This window comes from Festucalex cinctus, chromosome 18 (assembly GCF_051991245.1).
Source record: "Festucalex cinctus isolate MCC-2025b chromosome 18, RoL_Fcin_1.0, whole genome shotgun sequence".
Classification (NCBI taxonomy): domain Eukaryota; kingdom Metazoa; phylum Chordata; class Actinopteri; order Syngnathiformes; family Syngnathidae; genus Festucalex; species Festucalex cinctus.
In genome coordinates, this window is record NC_135428.1 from 6,844,611 (window position 1) to 6,868,915 (window position 24,305).

Here is a 24,305-nt window from a genome sequence, read left to right on the forward strand (position 1 = left end):
CACTTTGCACCAACATTTGAGGTCTAAAGCCTAATGTAAATGTTTATTTCAGAGAACACACCTTCTTTCATAAAGTATGAATTGAGTACACATTGAACGTGAATTCTCCTGATGAGCTTTCCCTTGTTGGTGCAAAAAATCAGCAAGGGACCTCTGCCTGGCACTGAAGGTTGGAATGTGGTGGGAGGAGCGGATGTGGGAAAAATACAATGCCTGATTACAAATGGGTTTTTATCATCGCTGACCTATCTGTATTAAAATGTGAGGAAAGGAAGTGATATGAACAGACAAATGCTAACTGCTAAAAACATTTACCGCTTAGGTTTTTTTAGACGCATTGTATATAGACAAAATGTTATGAAGATGGAAAGGGGAAAAAAAAACACACCTGTCCCAAGATCTTAATCCCAAACCGCTTTTATAACAGCATTGTAGACAAAAGTTGTTTTGGTTGTGACGTTATTCCCTCATGCCTCCGCAGAAGCCTGAACACGCATGCACACGTCCGTGGCCGACTTAACGTTTCTACTGTTGACACAGAAACAATAAAAGGTGTCATTCCAAGACTTTGCATCCCTTGTTAAGAGTAATGCAGTCATTTCTTTCACCCTTGAGCAATGCACTAGTAAGGAAGAAAAAAAATAAAATGGGACGCCACAGGGCAGATAAATAACCCCCCTCTTTTTCCACACATCTGAAGAAAACCTTTTTTGGGGGTGGTACATCAAACAAAAAGTCTTTTTTTGTATCCATATTTAATCATCAGGTCACCTTGTCAACAACAGTTACTTTGTGTTTATAAAACTTGCGAAGAACAAACGTGTAAAGAATCAAGCTGTTTACTGTCACAAACAATGCTGGCTCTCATTCTACTGTTGGGACAATCTGTTTATTAGCAGGTTTTCTCTGGTAAAAAAAAAAAAAAAAGTGTCTGCTAATTTTAACACTAAACACTTGTTTTGAAACAAATCAAATCCTTGCTGCAAAAGGAAGGTGTTTTTTTTTAACTTAAAATAATAATAATAAACCTCTAATACAACACAGGTAATTCTTCATTTATCACATTTAATTTCTTTACAAAAACAAAGGAACCCCGACAACTGCAATTTCCAGGTGGTGGGAAAAGAATAAAACATGACAGATAAAAATGAAACGAAGTCTGCAGTCTCGCACTGTGTAACAAAATTGGCATAAAATATTTTGGAGGTGCCAACAAAATCTTTTTTTTTTTTTTTTTTTCTCCCCGAAGCAAAAACTGACCTACAGGGACAGAAAATACTTGTAACATCAGAAATGTAACAATACTACCGGTAATTATGCCCGATGTATGAGCAGCAATCAGTGGAAGTAGAAAACATTAGAAAATTCAGCTTCTGATTTATTTGAACTAAATGAACTGAAAAATGACATTTTGTTTCTTGTACACTTTGGTAATTCTTGGTGGGCGTTTTTTTTAAGCAGATTGGCTGATTGAAACTTATAAATAATATTTTGATTAGCAAACCGTTACAAATGGATACACCAGAACGTGTCCACGTTTTAAGAGCCAATTAGAAGTTTCAACGCTGTAACGCAAAAAGCGAGAGAAACTTGAACTTCAAACATTGGAATGAAATTTCAAACACAAGACGACGGCCTTGAACGCACAAAAGTCACTTTGGCGGCCTTCAAACAATTCAAAGAGGAAATACTCAGCCAGTTGCCGTGCCACTCTTCAATCCAACTCCAGCTTCCAATCTGTTCAGCTTGGAGTCTGACAGGAGACAACCACAACAAGACGTTCAAGTATTCAAAAGGCGGGAGCGCCAGAGGTGAGGATTACCTTTCGCTGCGAATCTTACCTCTTTTTTCTCATTGGCTGCTGCTGCTGGTGACTGGGAAGCTGGTGTACTGTATAAGAAGAGAGTCGTTAGGCACTGCGGACCACAGCTGTGGACGGACTCAAGGCTACATTTACAACTATACACAAGTACACAATCCTACGATGTCATATTAGGGCCACGTACAAATATTTTTTTTTAGGGGGCGAGGGCAATATGACGAGAAAAACGTGGGAAATTTGCCACTTTGTAATATGATGAGAAAAAAAGTATAAAAATTTACCACTTTTTAATATGACGAGAAAAAAAGTGCATTTCCTTTCTGCCGACACAAACAGCCGCCCGGCGAGAAAAAAAAAAGTGCTAAATTTGCCACATTTTTTTCTCGTCACATTGACCGCGCCCTCTAAAAAAAAAATATATATATATATATATATATATATATAATATATATATATATATATTTGTACGTGGTCCTAATATACCATCGTACAATCCAATGTATCAATAGATTGGTGCAATTTTTTATTTTTTTTTTACGTACCTGCTACCTTTTCTCGAGGCATTCTCGAAAAATTTTGCTTTTGAAGCAACACTAGGAAAAAAAGAATAACACAACAATGTAAATGACTTTTTTTGAAAGGAGCATGCATAATAATTGGCTCTCAACTATTGAAGGCAACCAACCACCATTTGTAGGCTTCATTTTTAGTGTTTTTAAGTACTGTATAGTTCAAGTAACGTCTTGTATTTAATATTTTCACAAGCGTTAGCGAAGGCAGATGATAGTGATCACGGGCACCCTCTTGTGGCCATTCGACTATCAAAGTGAATGGCATGCTTGGCACGAGAACGTTCTTTTCAGTGAACTGTGCCTATATTTTTTGTAGTGTGAATGATATTTTTTCTCTAGATGAAGGGTGTCCCAACTTTTTCCTCTGGCGGGCCACAGACAAAAATAGACGGATGCAAGGGCTACTTTTGATTAATTTTTTTAAACCAATCTTTATCAAGTCCATACAAATAAGTCAACCAATTGCATGTTTATAACTTTCTTGAAAAACTGCGACCTGAACGGATTTCTTTGAAAGAATTTTTGGCTGGTCAGAGACCCTGTAACCCACCAGAAAATATCAGCCCCTGCACAAAACAGCAGCTGAATCCTACAGTCACAACCAAAACAGGAGTGTTATGACGAAAATGTTATTAGTTTGCATATTTAGAAAAGCTCCACAGTAAATAAAACAAATTTATTAGTAACAAATATCATTTTTAGTACATCCCACGGGCCGCTTAAAAAATGGACGGTGGGCCTCAAGTGGCCCCCGGGCCATAAGTTTGAACACGGCTGCTCTCGATGGTTGTATTTAATTTTTAATTATTTTTTCTTCCTTTGAATAGGTAAAAAAATAATAATGAGCTGCCTATGATGTAATTATTGTACCCTTCATATTTAGAGCTGATTTATAGTTCACAAAGGAAGGGTGACAAGAGTTGTATAAAAAGCAAAACTAGTGAAAATCTATCTCTGAGCTGGTAAATATTTTTGATTGTAGTTTTATCTTTTCCAGCAAGAAAGTAGCAAATTGGTCAATTAGCGGCCATGCGTGACTGTGACGTGGTCGAAATGGTCAAACAAAAATGACTCAGTGTTTCCATCTTGGCTCCTTCGCTCATCATCACAGTCCATCTGCGGCCGCGTCGCTTGCTCTTTTTGAGCGATGACGACGAGGCACTCGCGTCTGTACATTGTGTGGCGAGTTGAAGAGCTTGCCATTGTACGCAAGACATTGTGCGCAGCTGTGCACTTTTTAATATTGTCTGTGTTCTCGTCATGTGACTACTGCAAATGCCCAATGAAATGTTTTATAACCTCACGTGGATAACGTGAGAGATGAAATGGATGTTTTTCTCCCAATAAATCAATGATGACGACCATCGTTGTTGGCGATTCCCTCCCCTATTTTTGACTTTTGTGCACATTGTCCTTCAATGACCGTGAAGTCTTATCAAAGTAGATGTTCACCAAACAAATAGCCTGCTGAAAAGGAGTTCTCCCAGTCTGTTCCTCAAGAAAAGTGCCTCGAGTTGATTTAATTTATTTTGTGTGGCCACATAAAACCAGAAATGCGCAGTCCTAGACGGACACAACGTATCCCACCGGACATCATTTTCACTAGACACCTTATTTCAGACCAGACTGGATTTATGACTTAAGTTTTATTTCGAGAAAAAAAAAAAAAAGAAAGACTTGTATAGGTGATTAGTAATTTGCCTGTTCTGCCTTTAGTTGATGTGTTTTCATTGTGGAGAATGATGCAACAGCAAACTTCCACTTTGTACAAATTATCTGCCTACCATAAATGTTATTCTCAAGTTCCAATAATAAGGGATGCTCAAATTTCAACAAAATGCAATAATAAATAAAACTTGTAATCTGTTCATTTTTAAAGTAAGTAATGTCTCAAATACCTTTTAAAGAAAGTCATCAGTAAAGTAACCAAGTTGCCTTTTAAAGCAAGTAATCAATCAAGTAACAAATTACTTTTTAAAGCAATATTCATTAAAGTAACTAAGCTACATTTTAAAGCAAGCAATCAGCCATGTAACTGTTACTTTTGAAGCAAGTAATCAGTCAAGTAACTAAGTTACTTTATAAAGCAATAATCATTAAAGTAACTACGTTACTTTTTAAAGCAAGCAATAGTCAAGTAACTAAGTTACTACTTAAAGCAAGTAATCAATCAAGTAACAAATTACTTTTTAAAGCAACACTACCGACCTGTGCCATTCACCAAAATAAATAAATAAATAAATAAATAATAAAGTAAATCAGAGAACAGAAGAAGGTAGTACATTATGGCCTTAATATAAAATTAAACATTTTTTTCCCTCCCTCATTCGTGTATAGAAGCAAAATGACAGCGGCAACTATTTGTTTTCCCTCTTGGAAGAGCTAAACACGTTTTGAAACATTTCCCCCCCCCCAGCATTAACTTGTATCGATTTTCACTTGGAAAAAATGTCCCTTTTGTCAAAGCACAATCCTAAATAAATTTGCATCATAAAATGAGCCGTCAAACTGAATGGCTTGGCCGTTCCTTATGTCTGCTCTCTCACGCTTTTGAGTTGTACATGAGAGGCATGGCGACCTCGGCAAAATATTTGCGGCTTGGAAACGCATACCTCAGGTCAAAAATTTACAACATGACGATAAATAATCAATACAAATGGGCATCATTTCTTTGGCAGAGTTGAACGCCATTTACTCTTGATTGCCTTCCACTGGGCTCCTTTGTCACGCGGAAAACAATGTGAAAATGATTCTGCTCATGGGATATAAATGTGTTCGTCACTTTTTTGGGGTTTGGGAAAGTCCCACAATGCAACATTGGCAACATTGACCGCGCAGCTATGTTGTTAGTGTAAGCAGTGCTTATCAGTAATGATGCAATTTGACAATGAAATTACTATTATTTATTATTATTATTATTATGATTATTATTATTATTAAACATCCTATCTTGGGGTCTGCAACCTGCGGCTCTGGAGCCACATGTGGCTCTTAAGTCCCTCTCCAAGTGGCTCTCTGTGGAGCTATTAGAAAAATAAAAATAATAATAAATTAAAAAAAATATATAGTAGAAATTATTTTTATTACATTATTTTATTTATTTTTATTTATTATTATAAAAGACTATTTAAATGAATTAATGATTAAATAAAAATAATAACTTAAGTATTTTAAAAAAAAATGTTTAACTTGGTGGGAAAAGGGAGGTGAAAATTAGATGAAAAACTGTTAAGTTACCTAAAAATGTCCAAAAAGTAATCATAAAATGTCCAAAAACAAAAAGTAGAAAAGCATAAAATTACTATAAAATGTCTTTGGAATTGCCCCCCCAAAAAAAAGTCAGAAAATTAATTTTAAAAAAGGCAGAAAAGAAAACTATCAAAAAATAATTATAAAATGTCCAAAAACAAAAGACAAAATGCCCCAAACTGCCATAAAATGTCCACAAAATTGCCAAAAATGTCAGAATATTGATAGCAAAAAAGGCAGAATTAAAATAAATAAATAAAATAGCTATAAAATGTATAAAAAAGGAAGAAGAAAGAAAGAAAGTTACCATATGTTCATAAAATTGCCAAAAATGTCTGAAATTTTACAGAAGGGCAGAAAAGTCTAAAAATTATGAAAAATTTAAATGAAGCAAAAAAAAAAAAAAAAGACAAAAGGAAAGAAGCAAATGAAGTATTGGATGCTGCAGATTTTTCTGTTATGGTGCAGCTCTAATTAGCTCTTGGGCCCTCAATACATTTGACTAACACTTAACTCTTTCCTTCATCACAATGTTCAAATGTTTTGCAGTTCCAGATTGTTAAAATGTATTTGACCTAAAATGGCTCTTTTGACAGCAAAGGTTGCTGACCCTTGCCCTAAGCAGAAGGTGATGGGCGTCTTACTAGGATGCGGCAGATCCATCGTTGCCGGCTGCACTCTGCAGCTTGAAAGAGGGTTGCCTGGAGGGCGGCTCGGGAGGCCTACCCGGGGGTCTGCAGATGGGGGGCATTCTCCCTGCTCTGCTCAGACCATCACAATCTCCTAGAAAGCATCATAAACAAATCCCATGTCAAGCTTTTGAGCGTTTGCGGAGGACGCCGTGTTGGCGAGCGTACCTTTAGGAAGAGGTCTCCTGCCCGGGAATGACGACACTCGACCCACGGGCTCTCCATTCGGCAGCGACAAAGACTCCGGCCTTTCAACTTTGCTGCTATCAAAGTCCGCCTTGCTGGTTGCTGCTCTGTAGAGCGGCGCTTGCTTGCGAGGAGGTTCTCGAGGAACGAGCGGAGCACAGATTGAAGATTTGGTCCTCTGCAGGGGAACGGGGCTCGCAGAGACGTCGCCTTCCACCGCTGAGTCGCTACTCTGACCATCTGTTGCACATGACAGTAAAAAATCGTCATAAACTCTTTACGGGATGTTCAACTTCAAATGACTACTCGAGGGTTGCAAAATTACAGGATCTTGAAAAATTTCCATGGGAATTTATGGGAATAAACGGGTGTAAAGTAGGAATGCACAAAATTGAAAGTTGGCTCTTGTGAGTATGATTGGGGTCATATATTTGAGTATAATCATAACTAAAACAACCACATTTCAGGGTTTAGCAAAAATGCAGAGGTTAGCCTTGAGATTGTTTATTTGCATGTTGAATGGAACTTTTTGGATGGAGAAGGGGATTTTCATAAACAAGGGATGGATTTTTTTTCAATTTTGGACAGGGTTGAATCATGGGAAGTAAGATTTAACTCAAAATTCATGTTTGTAATGAAAGGATAATTTAAAACTGTATAAAGTTAAACAGTAATACATCTGTTGAAATATTCATTTTTAATTAGTTTGTATTAACATGTACGCATGACAAAAAATTGGTCATTTATTAACCAAGTGATTTCAAGGTATCAGTACTCGCGACAGCAACCGATACTAGTATCGGCCACCCTCTTGTGGCCGTTTAACAATCAGGAACTAGAAATCAGAAAATTAGAAAAAGTGAAAATTGCCATTCATTTCATGTAATTTTAAGGAAAAAATGCTTTATTGGGATATATAGGTTTTTCTTTAAAGGGATACTTGACTTATTGAGCAATTTTCAGCAGTAAAAAGTTAATATTTTGTCTATAATTAACGTGGTAACTTCATTATTTTTCATGTACAATTAATACCTTTAAAAAGTAATTTTTCTACTTGCCGTCGACTGATGATGACATCACCTGTGCTGAGGAAGTAGATAACGACCAATGATGGCTCAGTTTACTGATCAAACCCAGAAAACAGGTGAGCCATGAATGGCCGTGACCTACTTCCTCGGCACAGGTGATGTCATCATAATTCGACAGCATGTAGAAAAATTTATTTTTAAAGGTATGAATTGTACATGAAAAATAATCAAGTTATCAAATTCATTCTGGACAAAATATGAACTTTTTACTGCTAAAATGGTCCAATGAGTCAAGTATCCCTTCAAAATTATTTTTGGGGAAATTGTATGCATCAAAAGTGATAGTAGTATCGGTGACTCCTCAAGTCCTGTGTACTCGAATGAATGAATAATTTATTTTGGCTCCATATACAACACAGAAAATCAAATGCATCTTTTCGAAGAAATCCATTAATGGTTAAAAATAAGATACCTTTCTAAATTCCCCACTTTGTGTTGTTGTTTTGTTCTTATTTTATTATTATTTTATGTAGCACTTTGTATACAGCAATGTTTGTTTTAAAGTGCTTTATAAATAAAGTTGAGATCAATGAAAATTTACCCCAACCTTTCCATGATTTAAACAGAAATTTTCCACCCTAGAAAAGCTACAGAGTGAGCATTAGCTGTATTTGAAAAACCACAAATGGCGGTCGTTTAGCACAGCTAAGCCGTATGAAGTTTCCAAACGCATCAGGAGGACAATTTGCAGGTGCGCCAAGTATTGCCGCCAAAGTGAAAGAGATGATACAGAAGCGCCCACTTAACAAGAGGTTTAAATGACACGATTTTGACAAAAACATCAAGGGAAAAATGGGAACTATCCTGAGTTTAGAAGAAAGTAATAACTATATTTAATAGACAGACTAAATACACATTTTCCGCCCCATAAGAGCGCATCAACAAAATGACCCTCGCACGTGTGTTTTGTTGCAGCTCTTCTAGAAATGTGTCCAAACATTACAAAGTAATGACATGACGGGATAATGATAATGATGAAGATGATAATGCTGATGATGATAGCAGGCTGGTAATTACCCTCAGTGTGCTGCGGCTGGAGGAAGTGCTCGTGACTCAGAGGTGGGTAAAGACGAGGCGGCCGCTTGGAGATGGTGATGGGCTGCCGCTTCCTCGGGGTGATGCGCGGAGGAGGGACGGGCGGGGCGTTGCTGTCCTCCGGCATATGACTGAAAATCTGTTATCGAGGCAAAACTTTCAGTAATTGTTATCTTCGCTTCATATTGTACAGCCACGTGGTTTTACATTGCGCATTAATGTGGAGGTGAACCCAAAATTCATTTTCACAATAATATGATCTATGCAGTACATTCTGATTAATATTGTGTTTGTGGAATATGAGTTACTCTGCAAAATCCACCTGTTTTTAGCCATGTCAGGTGGCGGCCATTTTGCCACTTGCTGGCAACTTAAAATGACATCACATGTTGCTCAGGGCTCAAGTGCCAACCTATTTTTCTGAAGCTGAGCCGTGATTGGTTGTTACCTGAGCAACTGTGATGTCATTTTCAGTCAACATCAAGTGGCAAAATGGCCGCCCCCTGAGATGGGAGAAAAAAACAGGTGGATTTTGCTGCTTAACTCGTGTTCCACAAATGCGACATTAACTCATTAACTGGCAGCCATTTTTACAGAAGCAATCCCCTTCACTCCTGGCTGTTTTACTGGATTTTGACTGATTTCGCAAGGCCCACAGAATATTTTCTATTGCTAAAAACATGGAACCTACCAAAAGAAAGTCTCTTCTTTCATCAGTTAAAAAAAAAAAAAAAAAAAGTATATTTCTATCCGTTTCCATTTTGCAGCAATTAGCATTAGAATATAGCCAAGTTTCATCATTATTCACAAATCTATTTAGAATTGTGATTAAAAAAAATTTTTTTCAACATGGCCCTGTTTGAGCTCCTTTGCCCTGCTGCCACCTGCTGGCCGTTTGTGTAATAGCTACCATTTTTTCAACCATTCTTTGCAGTTGAGAGGCTGCATCAAAGCTTTCTGTATGCTCTAGCATTAAAAAAAACACACGTATAAATACGTCTTTGGGACACATAACATTTAAAATAGAACGTATTTATATGTTTTTGGGAGTAAATGAATTAATCAGAAAGTCATGTTTATACTTGTGGAGACCCATACAACATACTACTGTAAAGATTTTTGGTGGTTGACTTCACCGTTAAATGCACTATATAAAAATAAAGCTGCCATGCCTTGACGCTAGTGCCCGCTAGCAGCCAATGGGAAGCATTGAGCCTGCGAGCTAGCTGCTCCCGATTACCTCAATTTGCCATTTTTTCCCCTCTTTTTTTTCTACAAATTAATATCTGCTTCAAATATCGGTTATCTCCTGAGTAAAATTAGAATCAGCCATAAAAAAGCATCTCTGTCTATTATACTAACCGAGATGGCACAAAATATGTTAAAAGTGCGAGGACAAAGCTACTAGATCTTTAAAAGTAAAAAAATAAATACAAACATATATTGTATTCTATAGAGATGGGTGAGTACCAATACTAGTTATCAGTACCCAGTCGATACCCAACTTTATTTCAAGGTATCGGTACTTGCTATCAGCCGTCCTCTTCTGGCCGTTTTACAAGCAGGAACTATGCTATATTGGGATATATATTTCTTTAAAATTAGCTGTCATTGTTTTTTAGGGGGTAATTTTATAGATCAAAAGTGTTAGTGGCCCTTCCCCAAAGCAACTTTTCATCTTCCTGTCGAGAAATGCGTACCTTTTTGAATTCCTCAATGAGAATCTCCACAACAATATTTTGGAATTTGATGTCCAACATGGCGGCCACCGTCTCCTCCTTCGCTCTCATCAGTGTGGGTCCAAAGATGACGGCCATGTTTGAAGGAGTCATGAGGTTGTCTTTGCTGTGACTGCACACACTGGTGATATAGATGACACGTTTTGAGTGTCAAATTAACTGTGACAACGCTCGTATTAGTATGCGGGAGGACAAAATGTGCCGGCACTTACACAAGCAAGTGTTTGAGAAGCATCTCCAGCATCTCCCGATTTCTCTCAGGTAATTTGTAGGTAAGGGAGTGAATCTCGCTCAGTCGGAAGTCCAGACTGTCTGATTCTAATTAAAACAAAGGATATGGACATCAGAAGAAGATGTCAGTGTTATAGAATGCATACAGTATTAGGCAGACTTGTTAAAGCAAACAGAACAAGTTGAATGGTGCATCCAATAGAGCTGCTACTGAAAGGAATTGTGTAAAACTGCGGGGCGTCTATAAAACGCAAAAGAAATAACATTACAACCAATAAAACAAGGTTGAGTTCATCTGAGGAAGAGTCTTTTGAAGGAAACTAAAACCATCCTTTGTCTTGAGGATCTCCCAATGGGACATCCGGCGAGAATGAAAGACTTCTGCTATTAAACTCAGTTTTACGATGTTGACTAACTTGACTCAGATTTCCTTTTTCCCTCTTAAACTAATCAGCTGTCCCGCAGCTGAACTTCCAGCCAGTGCTCCATTTCTATCCAACTGTGGAGAACACAATGGATACAAAAAGGTTCTTTTACATTTTCATCGACAAAATGCATACCATACGATGCACGCTGTACTGTATTTTCCCCATCAGCAAGTCACTCACATTTGACACTGGATGCCCTTCACTCCCATTTATTTGGGCTTGGGACCAGCGTTGGAGAAGACCAATTGGTTATTGGGGTAATGGCCAGGAATAAAACCCACATCATCTGCATGAAAGTAGTAAAAATGCTCCGATATTACGACGCCAATGCTACTATATCAGCCTGACATATAAAATACTCTCCTGAGCGTGCAGCGTGTCAAACAGCAAAGAGTTCTTCAAAAAATAAAAAAAATAAATAAATAAAAATAAAAGTCCACGAGTACTTGTTTCTTGCTGTTTATTAGGGCCGGGAGAAAAAGTCAACCAAGTCGGCTATAAATAGGTCAACTGAAAATGTCTACCTCGAAGCTCGAACATTTTTTGCAGCCTCACACAGTGAACAGGAAATTATTGAGCTCACTGTAGCTAACACAGGCAGCTCCAGTCGTTTGTTGAAACAACTGTGACACTATTACATGCGTAATGTAAATATGACGTATGTGTGAAGTTAACTAAATGGTAGTGTTTGTTTACCTTAAATGGTAAGCGCTAGAATGCTAATACTAATCACGATTGTTAACTTAAATGGTAATTGCTTGTGCACTAATGCTAACCGCGATTGCTAACTGTTTAGCATAGGCTTCTTTTTTGGTGTTAAATAATGATCATACACAGAAGAAAATAGTTATATCCACTCAATTCTACCCATAGATAAAATTATATATGTGTGAACTAAATGCTGGTTAGTGTTTGTTTACCTTAAATGGTAATCGCGTGTGCTAATGCTAATCATGATTGCTCGCATAGGCTAAGACAATGAATAGTTATTAGGTTTTAGTAGTCCAGTAGTCCACTCCATTCAACTTACATTTAAACTTAGTGAAAAAAAAATGAAGGGGAAAAAAAGGGGGGGGTGTCTGCGATTATTTGATAGAATAATCCATAAGATAATCGATTTTAAAAAGATTTAATAGTGACAGCCCTGCTGAGTATTAACACCCCCAGTTAAAGTATACTGTATTTTGATAAAAAAACATTTGTTGTTACTAAAATGTTTTACATTTCATAAAGAAAGTAACATCTCTCCTTTAAAGTTTATGAATATAGATGAACAAAAGTGTTGTTACACTAGGGCGCTATACATATAGCAGGTGGTAAAGGAAGAAAACATTTAGCCTCCCCCAGTTTGCAGCTAAAACAGCTTTCGCTCTTTGCTCTAAAAGTTGAGTTCCTCAACACAAAACTCATCCAATTCTGCCTTGATGGCGCTTGCTTTGTGAACTGCGGAATTAAAATCGCATTCTCTCAAGTGTTCCCAAATTGGAAGCACAGAATTGTCAAAAAAAAAAAAAAAAAAGTCTTGGAAAGATGACATTCCAAGGGGAGAACAAGGGGGCAAGGCAAATTAATGTTTGATAAATTAACTTCTGTTCGAATTGTGTATGTGTAGTTAAGACTATAAACCCAATTCCCTTGGTCTTAAGAACAAGGCTAATCCAAAAATGTGCCTTACTTGCAGCTAGCACGAGGTCTCGGTGTAGATCGTAGGTCATCAGCGGCTCAGACAGACTTCTGCGAACAAATAAAAGCACTCGTAAAACACTAGAGCGCAATGCGTTGACATTAACTGCATGGCAAAGCGCAGTGCTCGATGGTTTACTACCATAGTTAAAAACAGTCAGGGAAGCACATGCATAGATCCAGAACTGCACAAGTACAGCTCAAAATAATAATAAAAAAAAGGGATAAACTTTTTTTTTTTTTTTTTTTTTAAGTATAATACCTACATGTACGCACTCACACTCACCTTAAATAGAACTTCATTGCACTGGTGATAGTTTTAATGTCCCAGTCGCCACAATGCAGGTCCACATCCCCGGCGTTTGCAGGATCTGCAAGGGAGTACAAAGCAGCAGATGAGGTGTTACAGAAGCTAATGATGTGCTACACTAGATAAGATACATGATAGGTATAACACTACCTAGTGTCAAGGACAGATATTTTGTCAAAGTACGAAAAGTGTAAGTGTGACCAACCGTGATTATCGCTTGTAGATTTTGTCTGTTTATTACCGGCGATAAGTGCCCCCATAAATTCATCCTCCACCATTCCAAATTTGGGCATAGTCTTTCATTCTTGTGAAATATAGAGACATTTAATGTGGAAAATGTACTCAACTACCAGGTAACTTGATAGTTTAAGTTCAGATATATTATTATTTTAAAAATCAAGTAAGCTTTAATTTTAGGTGTTATTTTATTAAATTTTACTTACTTTGTATATCCCCAAAAAAATAAAATAAAATAAAAACAGCAGCATTAGCACAATCCAACGAGTTGAAGACTAGAACGAAACTCTATACAAGGGGTCCTTGGTTTATGAGCTCTGTTCCAATGTAGCCCAAACTGTACTCCAGCTTCCGTCCACATTCCAAAAACATTGCTTCTTCGGTTAATTGAAGACTAAATCAAGAAGAAGGTCAAACTCATTTTATCGCTGGCCTCATCGTGTTTATGTATTCCCTCAGAATGCCGTTATGACTGTGAAACCATGTCAGGGTTTCCTCCATTGCTTTATATATTATGTACCGGGTTTTTTTTTTTTTGCGTGTCCGCAGGAGAATTCAAACCTTCAGTTATTGCCTCACCAATAATAAATGTTTTTTTGTTCACTGTTTTAGATAACCTTTTTTTAAATCCATTTCATTCTTCCATACGTAATATGAATCAATTCAAGAATCTGATTAATCGACACTCAACATCAACTATTTCTTTTTTTGTTGTTTTTTTTTTTTTCCTGAGAGAATACCACTAAACACTTGTTTGCCAGATGCTTGGCAAAAAAACAAAACAAAAAACAGCACAAGAGCAGATTGAAATAGCACCGCCACACATGCATCACATCTGCTTCTCTATTACTTCGCAAAGTGCAATTTGTCGAAGCAGTGCCCCGCAGAGCCTGTGCACCGTGAGTCGGTGGCTAAAACTCGACTCACGACAGAAGCCGGGGAACCGTTTGAGCCGTGTGAGGTGCACAAGCGTGATTGGATCGCGTTCACTAGCTTGTTTTCTTACCAAAGAAGGCATTTAGAAGTTTCTGCACTTGGATGTTGCTGCCAACTGTTCGGTACACACCCTCTTGTGTGACTCCTGCGAAAAGAGGGGTGGTGGGGGGGAAAAAAAAAATAAAAAATCGTGAGTTTGGTCTGACAAAAAGAGAAATGGAACTGTACCACATGCTTCTCTGCGGAGCGCTTAGACAGACGGACAGATGGTCTTCCTCATTTAGGAATGTGTCATTTTATTTGCTTAGTCTGGTCTCAAACAAAGGGACATGCTAAATTCCTATAAAATGATTAATCTTAAAACATATGTGACTTATTGATCTGCTTTCAAATGCAGATAAATTTTTACTTAAGTGAACACAGTTTAACAGCAGCTCGGTGACTTAGTGGTTAGCACATCTGCCTCACAGTTCCGAGTGATGTTCCGCACACATTCGCTGAGTACTTTGGCCTCCTTACACATCTCGACAAACACGCATGTTAGATGAACCGATGGCTGTATTGCCCACAGGTGGCTAGCCAATGCATCATAAGACATTGTACATGTATGCCCCCTGGCTGTGATCGGCAGTAGGATCATTCATTGCTTTGCATACGTTCATCACTCCTCACTGAAGTCATCATAGTGATGGTTTACTTACCCATGTCAAGTCAATCCAAACAAAAAGACACAGGGATTAATTCATACCGAACACTCACCTTTTTCTTCCACATAGTTGACGCACTTCCTCACAAACTTGAATCCAATTTCATTGAGTTCCACTGTCAAATCAAATGCAAATGTTAGTCAACTTTTAACATTCTTTACCGCTGCCCACTCAGCGTAATAATAGCCCACTTACTTTCTGCTTGCTTGTGAATTGGGGAGTGATATATCTGGATTGGGGAAAATGGCAAAAGTTAAGGACAAAATTACAACATTATGAAAAAATGAGAAGCTTTTACTTTTGAGCTGAAAAGCAACTCTATTATCAGTCAGATGTCATTCTCCACTTTGGCAAAGAAAATGACCGATTCTCACTGCTGATGAATATCAATGAGGTTTCACCATTATGATCATGTGCTGTGCTACTTCAATTAAGACAGAAATCTTTGATTTTTAACTAATTAACGTGGAAATTTTGAATGTCTTACGACAAGAGCAACCTGGCCATGACTCGCAGCAATCACAAATATACACAGTTTAATAAATATATTAGACCAGCAACCTTTCCTGTCAAAAGAGACATGTTGCCAAATAAATAACCATAAATCTGTACTGAGAATCTGTACCGTACTGAGGGCCCAAGAACTCATTCGAGCTGCACCATAACAGAAAATATGTAGCATCCATTACATAGAGATTCAATTTCTTCTTCCTTTTATCTTCTGTTTTTTTTTCATACATTTTTAGACTTTTCGGCCTTTCTGTCAAATTTCTGATATTTTTGGCAATTTTATGGATATACTATGTATTGTTCATTTACCGCCTCTCTTCTTCCTTTTTTAGACATTTTTTATGTCATTTTGCTATCCATTTTCTGACATTTTTGGCAATTTTGTGGGAATTTTTTGGTAATTTGGGGGATTTTATGGTTACTTTGTAAACATTTTCTTTTCTGCCTTTTTTTTTTTTTTTTTTTTTATTAAATTCTCTGACATTTGTGGTAATTTCATGGACATTTTAAGGTGATTTTCTGCCTTTCCGCTTCATTTTTGGACATTTTACAGTCGCTTTTTGGACATTTAGGTATTTTTAAAAAGTTTTTCGCCTGCCTTTAATCTCTCTTTTTCTAATAAGTTAAAAGAGGACTATTTTTTAATATTTAATTATTCATGTTTTATTTAACTCATTCACTGCCATTGACGGCTAAACACGTCAAATATCCATTTGTCCTTTGCTGGCAGTGGATGAGTTAATCATTGATTAATTTGAAGAATATTCTCTCTAAAAAAAAAATAAGAATATGTAAAAAAAAAATGTAATTTCTTCTTTTTTTTTTTTTTTTTTTTTTTTTTTAAAGAGATCCACAGGGAGTCACAGGAGAGGGACTAAAGAACCACATGTGTGTGTATTTGACTAACACTATTTATCTTTAAGACTGTCCCACTCCATGATGTGCTTTAATTTATACTTATTTATACTAAAGAATGGAGGGATTTTAAACAGAATTTACCTTTCTATTGACAACTTTGAGAGCAGGCTCACTGCATTTCTCAGAAATTAATCAAGGATAATATATTCAACCATTAAAAAAAACATTTTCTGTTCAGGACTGCAACGATTTGACATCTTAATTCAGGTAGTAACAATAATAAACATTTATAGATTAATTATATTTTAGCATTAAAAATAAATGAATAAAGGTAAGCACTGTGCATGCACTCAGACACTAAAACTGCAAGACAACACAATATTAGATGGAATGAAAAATCGGCAAAAGGAACACGTAAATGAAGTAGAAATAGAAATAGAATTGTCAATTAATGTTCCACAAAACTGTACGACCAGCTCCCAAACTTATTTAACTTTTTTCTACTGCTGCAATTTTAACAGTAAAACTCACGATTGACTAAATATTTAGGGAAGTTGCACAGGATAAGGGCACCCAAAAACTTCTCTTTTTCTTCTTCTGCCCATCTCGTGACAATCTCTGTTTACTTGTATACAACTCGGAGGGTCTCACCACCATTGTGACTTTTTATATTTGTCACATCAAATACAGGAATCAAACACTCGATTTGTTTCCACTTAAGAGATATAAAAAGTCCCATTGTGTGACTTGGTCTATGTTTTAGGACTTTTAAGAGAAAACAGGTGTCATTCTGACAGACAATTAAATTTGAAAGTATACCACACGCTTCATTCTGGCTTGCAAATTGTTATTTTTGCCTGATCACCTTACTGAACTAATTAGTTAACTAAGAAGCTAACTAAGAAGCCATGATTCCCCCACAAATAAAGAACTCGCACAAAAAGTCACTTCTTCTTTCGCCTCCATCCCAGAGTTGAAGCAATTTTGTGACATATACCGTAATTTGCTGTAAGTTCTAAAACACATAATTGACGTGATGACTGCTTTTATAAGCTGATAGCATTTGGGGAGGGTTTAAAATGTTCCCATTTACTCCATTATTAAATCAATTTTACACACCGCAAGGCTCGAACGAATTTTTGTTGTTTTTTTCTTTTCTTTGCGGAGCATTTTTGCAAATCAACAAACTGTCTAACTTTGTTTTTGTTTTTTTTGTTTTTTTGCATGTTACTCCCAGGGAATTGTAGCAAAGGTTTTAAATAAAAATTAGAAATTGATTTAATTTTTTCTGTAATAAATATTTGTTTCTTAAATTCTGGTCAAGTCAAGTATACCAGTAAACTTTTTATTGTTGTCTAGAAGTAAAGCTAAATTGATTTTTTTTAAAAATGGCTTTAAATAAATTTTATAAAATAAACTTTATTTAAAAAATATTCCTTTATTTATTTGATGTACTGCATAAGTAGGTACAAAATAATTTAAAGTAGAAAAAAAATTCCTTAACTATTTTCAGTTGAAATATTAATAATTTAAGCTTTTAATTTTTTTCTGCTAAGCTCATTTAAAGTGAAAAAAACATACAAAAGAAAATAAAAATATGTGGCCTAGTAAGCTGGCGTCTGTTAACCTGGGTGTGAGTTGTGGCCTACAGCAGCTCCTTTTAAGTGTTCTCATTTCTGTGTTTGATTGTTTGCACCATTCTATAAATAAAAAAAGTCAAGGCATCACTGTATTTATACCATATATAAAAAAAGAGCTTCCACACAGACTGTAAGAAGACATTATCGTCAGGAGACTCACTTGTCTGCCCGCTTCACCTATTTTATTTACTCTAGAGTCCAGTTCTACCAAATATCTCTTGGAGGAATAATCGGAGATGAGAGAAGCGTCAACTCACAGGTTCTTTCCCGTCCATGGCTTCCATCCACAACTTCCTGTCTTCCTCCGAAAGAGCCTGGAAGGTGACGGGCGTGTTTCTATGGAAACAGTCACAAATGCCATTAAAGAGGCAAAGGTTGCAATGAAATGATTCAGTTCGAAAAATCATTGCTTGACTATGATAATATTTAGCATTTCAGCTGTCATTGAAAGCAGGACCTGGATCTTGTCAATATTTTAAATATGGCGTGAATGCAACTTTGATTTAACCATTATTGCACAAAGTGATGCAAATCAAAACTGCTTTTGCCTGTCTCATATTTTCTGCTACAGTAGCAACAAAACAACACTTGAAATTGAAGCGTTTAGCTTTATCAATAAGCAACTGTCTGTGTTTTGTTTGGCCAATTTCAACTGTTGATCTAAATATATATTTAACAGTAACATATTTTAATTTAATTTATTTTAATATTACACATTATATATAATATGATAATATAATTAATTATAATTAACATAATAAAATATATTTATTTAAATGTAATTTAACTTTATTTGTTACACAATATAACAAAATTGATTCAAATTAAGTACCGGTAAATGCCATTTTATTTATTTATTTTTTTATTAATTGCTAATAATTTAATTTAAATAAATTTAAATTTAATATAATAATAATAAAATGTTTATTTTAAGTTAAAACAGTAATTACAAATATTACATGAAAAATACACAGAAGTATGTAAATACAAAAACAAGACAAATAATTCTAAACTTAAATACAAATCAGTCAAATATACAAATATGCCAGACAAAAAAAAAAAAAGACAAAAATATGAGAAACAAAATCAGACAAAAACATCCAATATTAGTTGCTAAAAAATATTCACTGAAAATAGACAGAGTATAAAAAATAAATGATGATGAATTAAAAATAATGTCACAAAAACTCCTATAGGCTATTATTTGAACCATTGATTGATTAACGTTTTCTTCGTCAGCAGAAAACTTCCGGCTTCTTTTTTTTTTTTTTTTTTTTGGCGAGTGCCAGGGGTCATTTGGATAGTATTCCATTGCTTTTGGCCGGAAGTAAGCAAAAAGAGGAATTGTGGGATATATCGGTGCTAACCAGTGACGTAAATGGCACAGTTAACTTTGACGGTGCCATTAACAAACGGTATGACTAACCATGTTTTGAACAACGCATATTTAACGGCGGGTTAAGAATTTAACTGGCAGTTAGAAGGTAAACAGTGGTTAAAATAACCGAGAATTGAACAACCGGGCCCTTTCCTTTTTCTGGCCAGATACTGAATGAAAAGAAACAAGAAGCTGCTTTAAAGTGGGAGCCGCCAGCGTGAGTTTCTCTGCAAAGACATGACTGCCACCTGCAGTCTATCAGACAAGTTGAGACCTCATCGTGTTGTTAACATGACTCTAATTAGTTGCTCAACACTACACGACACTTTCAAAGCCCTTCATGCGTCATTCAGCAGTCATTTAAACATTGAAAAACAGCCGCACGACAAGCAAGCGTCTCCGCCGACTCCATGTGTTTACAATGCATTTTGTCACCAAGGGCCTGATGAGATAAATATGAGCTTGTCGCGTTCCTCTCCCATCTGTTTGCGACGCTTCGGGAATGTTTGGGCTGCGCTCCATTTCGCCCTCGCTGGCCGTCCTTGGAAAGCCACCTGTTCGCTTCACCCGTCACCCGTTTAACCCGCGAGGTACGTCTCACGTTTGCTTCACTAACCTCTCGTTAACTTCCACGTCAAAACAAAAGCGCTTGTCTATGGAATCCGTCTTCCGGCGGACGCACGACTTCAGGGTCAGCTGTGTGGGTCCCTGAAGGAAATGATTGTTCGAATATTACATATTACAGTCTGTTGTTTTTTTTGTATTTAAAATATATAGTAAGGATGCATTTTGTGACACCTGCTTAGTGGTGGGTTTCTGTTCACAAGGAACCATGACCAGCAGTCTTCCCTCTGTGCGATACTTGCAGTAGTATTTGACCCATGTCACACCCAGCGCCCCTGTTGGGATGGAAACAAAACAGGGCACACCCTCAACCCAACGTGCAAGAGAGGTAATTTAAACAAGCTTGTACAAGTGTCTCCTCCTGCTCCACTTACACTTCTCCTGACAATACAGATAGCCCGCCATAGGCAGCCAACTGGGCCTTTTGCAGATCTGCGAGGACTGTTTCATTCGCTTCATGAGGTACTCCATCTCCTCTCGAGTGCTCTCGTAGTGGTTCCTCGTCTGCGGGCACAATCGCACAACGCTTGATGGGATTCGGATTAAGACTGGATTTGCATTTAAATTCTTCAATTTGGATTTAGTGGCTCTATTTTAAGTTACCCATATATCACTGTTTGCATTCAATAAACGTGGTGTGCACAGATGGACAAAATTAGGGATGGGCGAGTACCGATACCATGTCTTGGTATCGGGCCGATACCAGCCTTTTTTCAAGTACTCGAGCACTCGTGAAGCAGACGAGTACAAGCGACCGATGGCAGAGGGGGAAGACGTTAAGTGAGTCCTCCTTGCCTGTAACCGGTGCTAGCTTGCAGCAGTTTTTCACCAAAACTTCACCGGTTTGGAACTACTTCAAAATTGTGAATCTTAAACTAAAAGAGAATTTTTGTGTTTTATTTTGAGCGTCAAGACTATTGAAGAGTGACTGTGCTGTTTTTTTTTGTCAAAATTAAAAGGAAATATATTTGTTTAAAAATATCTTTTAGTGATTTTTTTTTTTATTTGTCAAAATGTACTACTGGTATCGGCAGTTGGTATCAGTATCGGTGAGTACTGAGGGTCTGAGTATCGGTATCGGTCTGAAAAAAAAAAAAGTGGTATCGAACATCCCTAGCAATAAGTCCCATTACAGGTCTTTCATAAATGTAAGAAAATACTTGTACATTCATGTCAACAGTAACGTTTAAAAATCTATTTTCTTCTACAATAATCAATTCATGGTTTTATGAATCGATATCAGGCTCGAAAAGGGAAAAAACAATTTGATATTCATTATTTAATTCTTTAAACCCAGCCCGAATTATGCCCCTTTACTACCATCCTTGATGGACTGGCGACCAATCAGCAACCCAGAAAGTTGGGTCAAGTTGACCCAAATAGTGGATCGGTCCATTTGTGATGCAATTTGGGTTATTTTTGACACAATTGTTTTTAGTGCGTATCCCGGATGACATTGGGTGGCAGGCTGGGTACACCCTGAATTGGTCACCAGCCAGTCGCAGCAAATATATTTCAGTAATGTTAGGTTACAATTGACAATGCCGAGCCGATCTGTTTGTAAACGGTGCAATCACATCAACAGATATCGGTTTCATTTCTGCTTTCATTTAAGAGAGACCTGATTCCCGGAGTAGTAATATCAGTTACTGAGCCACTAGAAACCTGAAATCGTGAACCATGTAGTGTAAATCCAGTCAATGAGGACAAGATGTATTTGTTCCACTTACGTTCTGCAGGCTGAGCTGCAACTCCTGCTTGTAGGGCATGAAGTCCTGCGTCATCTCCACCGTTAGGTTGTTGAGGGTCAAAACACTGTGGAGAAACGCCAGGACCTGCACAACAAAACCAGAATATAAAATTTGTCACTCAAGGATTCACCCACATTTTTTATACATTTTATTAAGTTAATACGAAGCCGTGTTCTTTTTGCAGACTTACAGGCTCCACCACGTCAAACTTCTTCCTATCTTGGACCTGATGGATCTGGTACACATACTCCACGGACGACTCGTAGAAGTTGACTCGCTCTTTGCACAAGATCTCATCAGCCTGTGCGGTGGGGAAAGACAAATGAAGGCACGCAGAGGGATACGCGTCGCTCTCACTGCCACAATGTCACTCACTAACCTCTTGAAGTTGACTCTCCTTCTTCTTTGCAGAAAGATTCAGGTGCTTGTCCAGCTGGGAGTAGTATTTTTCACCCTCCTTTTCAAATTTTTTCCTCTTTTCCTGCACAACATACAATTATTACATATCAGATGATTGTTCTGTAAATTGTTTTGTGTTTTTTGTTTTTGGTTAATTTTGTGTTGGTCATTTGCGACAAGTGACATTTTAGATTTAGAATATTAAAGGTGTAGAGCTGCTTTGTGTCAATCTGTGGTTTATCTATTCACCATACTGCCTCAATGTGGATTTATTTGATATAGAAAATGTACCCCAAACATTTTGTCTCCAGCTACAAACACACTCCAGCTCATAATTTCCAATACGATACTTGATGACATAGCTTTCATCCAAAATAAATGGGCTTCTAAGCCTTCTTCTATGTGGACCCAAAGTGACTATTTCTGTCACCAAATGTGATTAATCATAATAATATCCTGCTGAGAGGATCTAATGTAGGTAAATGCCTTTAAACTGTGACACATGCCTCATTACACTTGATCAAAGTGTACAGAGAATCAGTGGAAAGGGAAAAAAAATCACCAATACTAATGAAAGCTTCGGTGACAAGGATATAAATCAAAACAAATTGCCTAGCAAGTCTCATTTGGGTGATAATTTGAGCCAGTCATATAAACGGGGTGTTAAATTCCAAAAAAATAAAAGTGTGGTTGAATTTGAAAAGAATGCTCATTACACGGGTTGAAATCCACTTTAAACAGCAGATTAAAACAATGCTTTACTGTTTTCACAATAAAGGTTAAATGGGGAACTATATGTGAGTATTTTTTTTTTCATGTTGCCACACACATCTTCATAATAAATAATGGGGAAGTCGCTTGTGGCATCCTGTGGCATGAGGAAGGATTGTATGCATGCTGCGTAAGCATTCAATTTCATGCACAAGGTGACGCAGTAGAAGACAACATATGCTCACTTTTGTTAAACCTATTTGCTCCTTTCTGAACTTCTCCAGAGGCTTGATGAGCAGATCTGACGCATTCTGAACCTGCACAGTGAAAACAGGGAACATGTACCTGTATTACTTTGCAATCCTAAAATGAAACTCAGTGTTGCTAAGCAACGTTTTGGCAATGCGATTTCTAAACAATTGTGTGTGCACGATTTTTTTGTTTTTTTTGACGCATTTTTTTTCAGCACGGGTTAGCACATGTCAGGTTTTAAATGACTGTATTTTAGACACCAGACAAGCCAGTCAAACAGGATCGGCGTCTAGTTGTAACCCATCATAAAAATACCATAGCATGACAAGTGCAAAGGAAAACATTCCGTCATCAATGAGTTTATCAGACCCGGAGAAAAACTAAATGTAATGAAAACGATTCAAATGCAGGCTAATGTGTTTGTCCAATGAAGCTCCAATAGGATGCAGCGTGCGCGTGGCGGAAGTTGATAACCCACCAGCATCATCCTGTCATGCTCCGCTTCCTGCAAGAGTCCCGCAAACTCCTGGAACGACTGAGCTGAGGATGAAAGGCCGCACAGCACTTAGAAAATGCGCTCGGAAAAAGACACATTAAAAACACAAACAAAAGTATGTAACATTCTAAATAACGTGGTTAGTTTAGAGTGGTTTGTTTGGAACAGCGATCAGTATGATGCACTGCAGTTCTATAACAAGAATAATATGTTTTGATACATAACATTATCCCCAAAAACCATTTTTGGAACAAGTTAACCCCTTTTTTTTTTTCTTTTTTTTTTTTTTAAATAAAATAATATATTCTATGAAGCCCCACTAAATATGGTATTCTGGTTAATATTATGTTAGTGGAATATGAATTAAGCAGCAAAATCCATAAATTTTTATCGATCCCATTTTGTCACTTGCTGTCAACTGAAAATGACATCAATGTTGCTCAGGTCTCAGGTAACAACCTATCACAGCGCAGCTTCAGAAAACAGGTGAGCTGTGATTGGTTGTTGCCTGAGCCATGAGCAATTGTGATGTCATCTTCAGTCAACAGCAATTGTCAAAATGGCCACCCCGTGAGATAGATTAAAAAAACGGCTGGATTTTGCTGATTAACTCATATTCCAAAAATGTAATATTAATCAGAATGTCATGTTTAGACTAGTGTGGTCACATATTATTGTCAAGAAATGACTAAGGTTCACTTCCACTTTAAAAACGACCACAAGAGGGCAGCCAATACACATGTACTGATACTTTGAACTAAGCAACCTGATACC

At 37.0% G+C, this 24,305-nt stretch overlaps 1 protein-coding gene across 2 annotated transcripts in view; it reads right to left on the minus strand.

Annotated features, from left to right (window-relative positions):
* Positions 1-15: 15 nt before the first annotated feature.
* ophn1 (oligophrenin 1) overlaps positions 16-24,305 on the minus strand; it is a 42,836-nt gene continuing 18,546 nt past the window's right edge. For both annotated transcript variants that reach the window (XM_077504797.1, XM_077504796.1), the window contains 23 exons: positions 23,514-23,575; positions 23,029-23,100; positions 22,053-22,154; positions 21,864-21,974; positions 21,653-21,757; positions 20,297-20,426; positions 20,097-20,197; positions 19,915-20,006; positions 18,178-18,256; positions 15,108-15,141; positions 14,965-15,027; positions 14,276-14,350; positions 13,009-13,093; positions 12,715-12,773; positions 10,593-10,698; positions 10,342-10,501; positions 8,624-8,780; positions 6,501-6,758; positions 6,288-6,426; positions 2,365-2,415; positions 1,842-1,890; positions 389-1,753; positions 16-163 (listed from right to left, as the gene is read on the minus strand). In XM_077504797.1, coding sequence (XP_077360923.1) covers positions 1,742-1,753; positions 1,842-1,890; positions 2,365-2,415; positions 6,288-6,426; positions 6,501-6,758; positions 8,624-8,780; positions 10,342-10,501; positions 10,593-10,698; positions 12,715-12,773; positions 13,009-13,093; positions 14,276-14,350; positions 14,965-15,027; positions 15,108-15,141; positions 18,178-18,256; positions 19,915-20,006; positions 20,097-20,197; positions 20,297-20,426; positions 21,653-21,757; positions 21,864-21,974; positions 22,053-22,154; positions 23,029-23,100; positions 23,514-23,575 — 2,102 coding nt within the window. In that variant the 3' untranslated portion in view covers positions 16-163; positions 389-1,741. The remainder of the gene's footprint in view (positions 164-388; positions 1,754-1,841; positions 1,891-2,364; positions 2,416-6,287; positions 6,427-6,500; positions 6,759-8,623; positions 8,781-10,341; positions 10,502-10,592; positions 10,699-12,714; positions 12,774-13,008; positions 13,094-14,275; positions 14,351-14,964; positions 15,028-15,107; positions 15,142-18,177; positions 18,257-19,914; positions 20,007-20,096; positions 20,198-20,296; positions 20,427-21,652; positions 21,758-21,863; positions 21,975-22,052; positions 22,155-23,028; positions 23,101-23,513; positions 23,576-24,305) is intronic.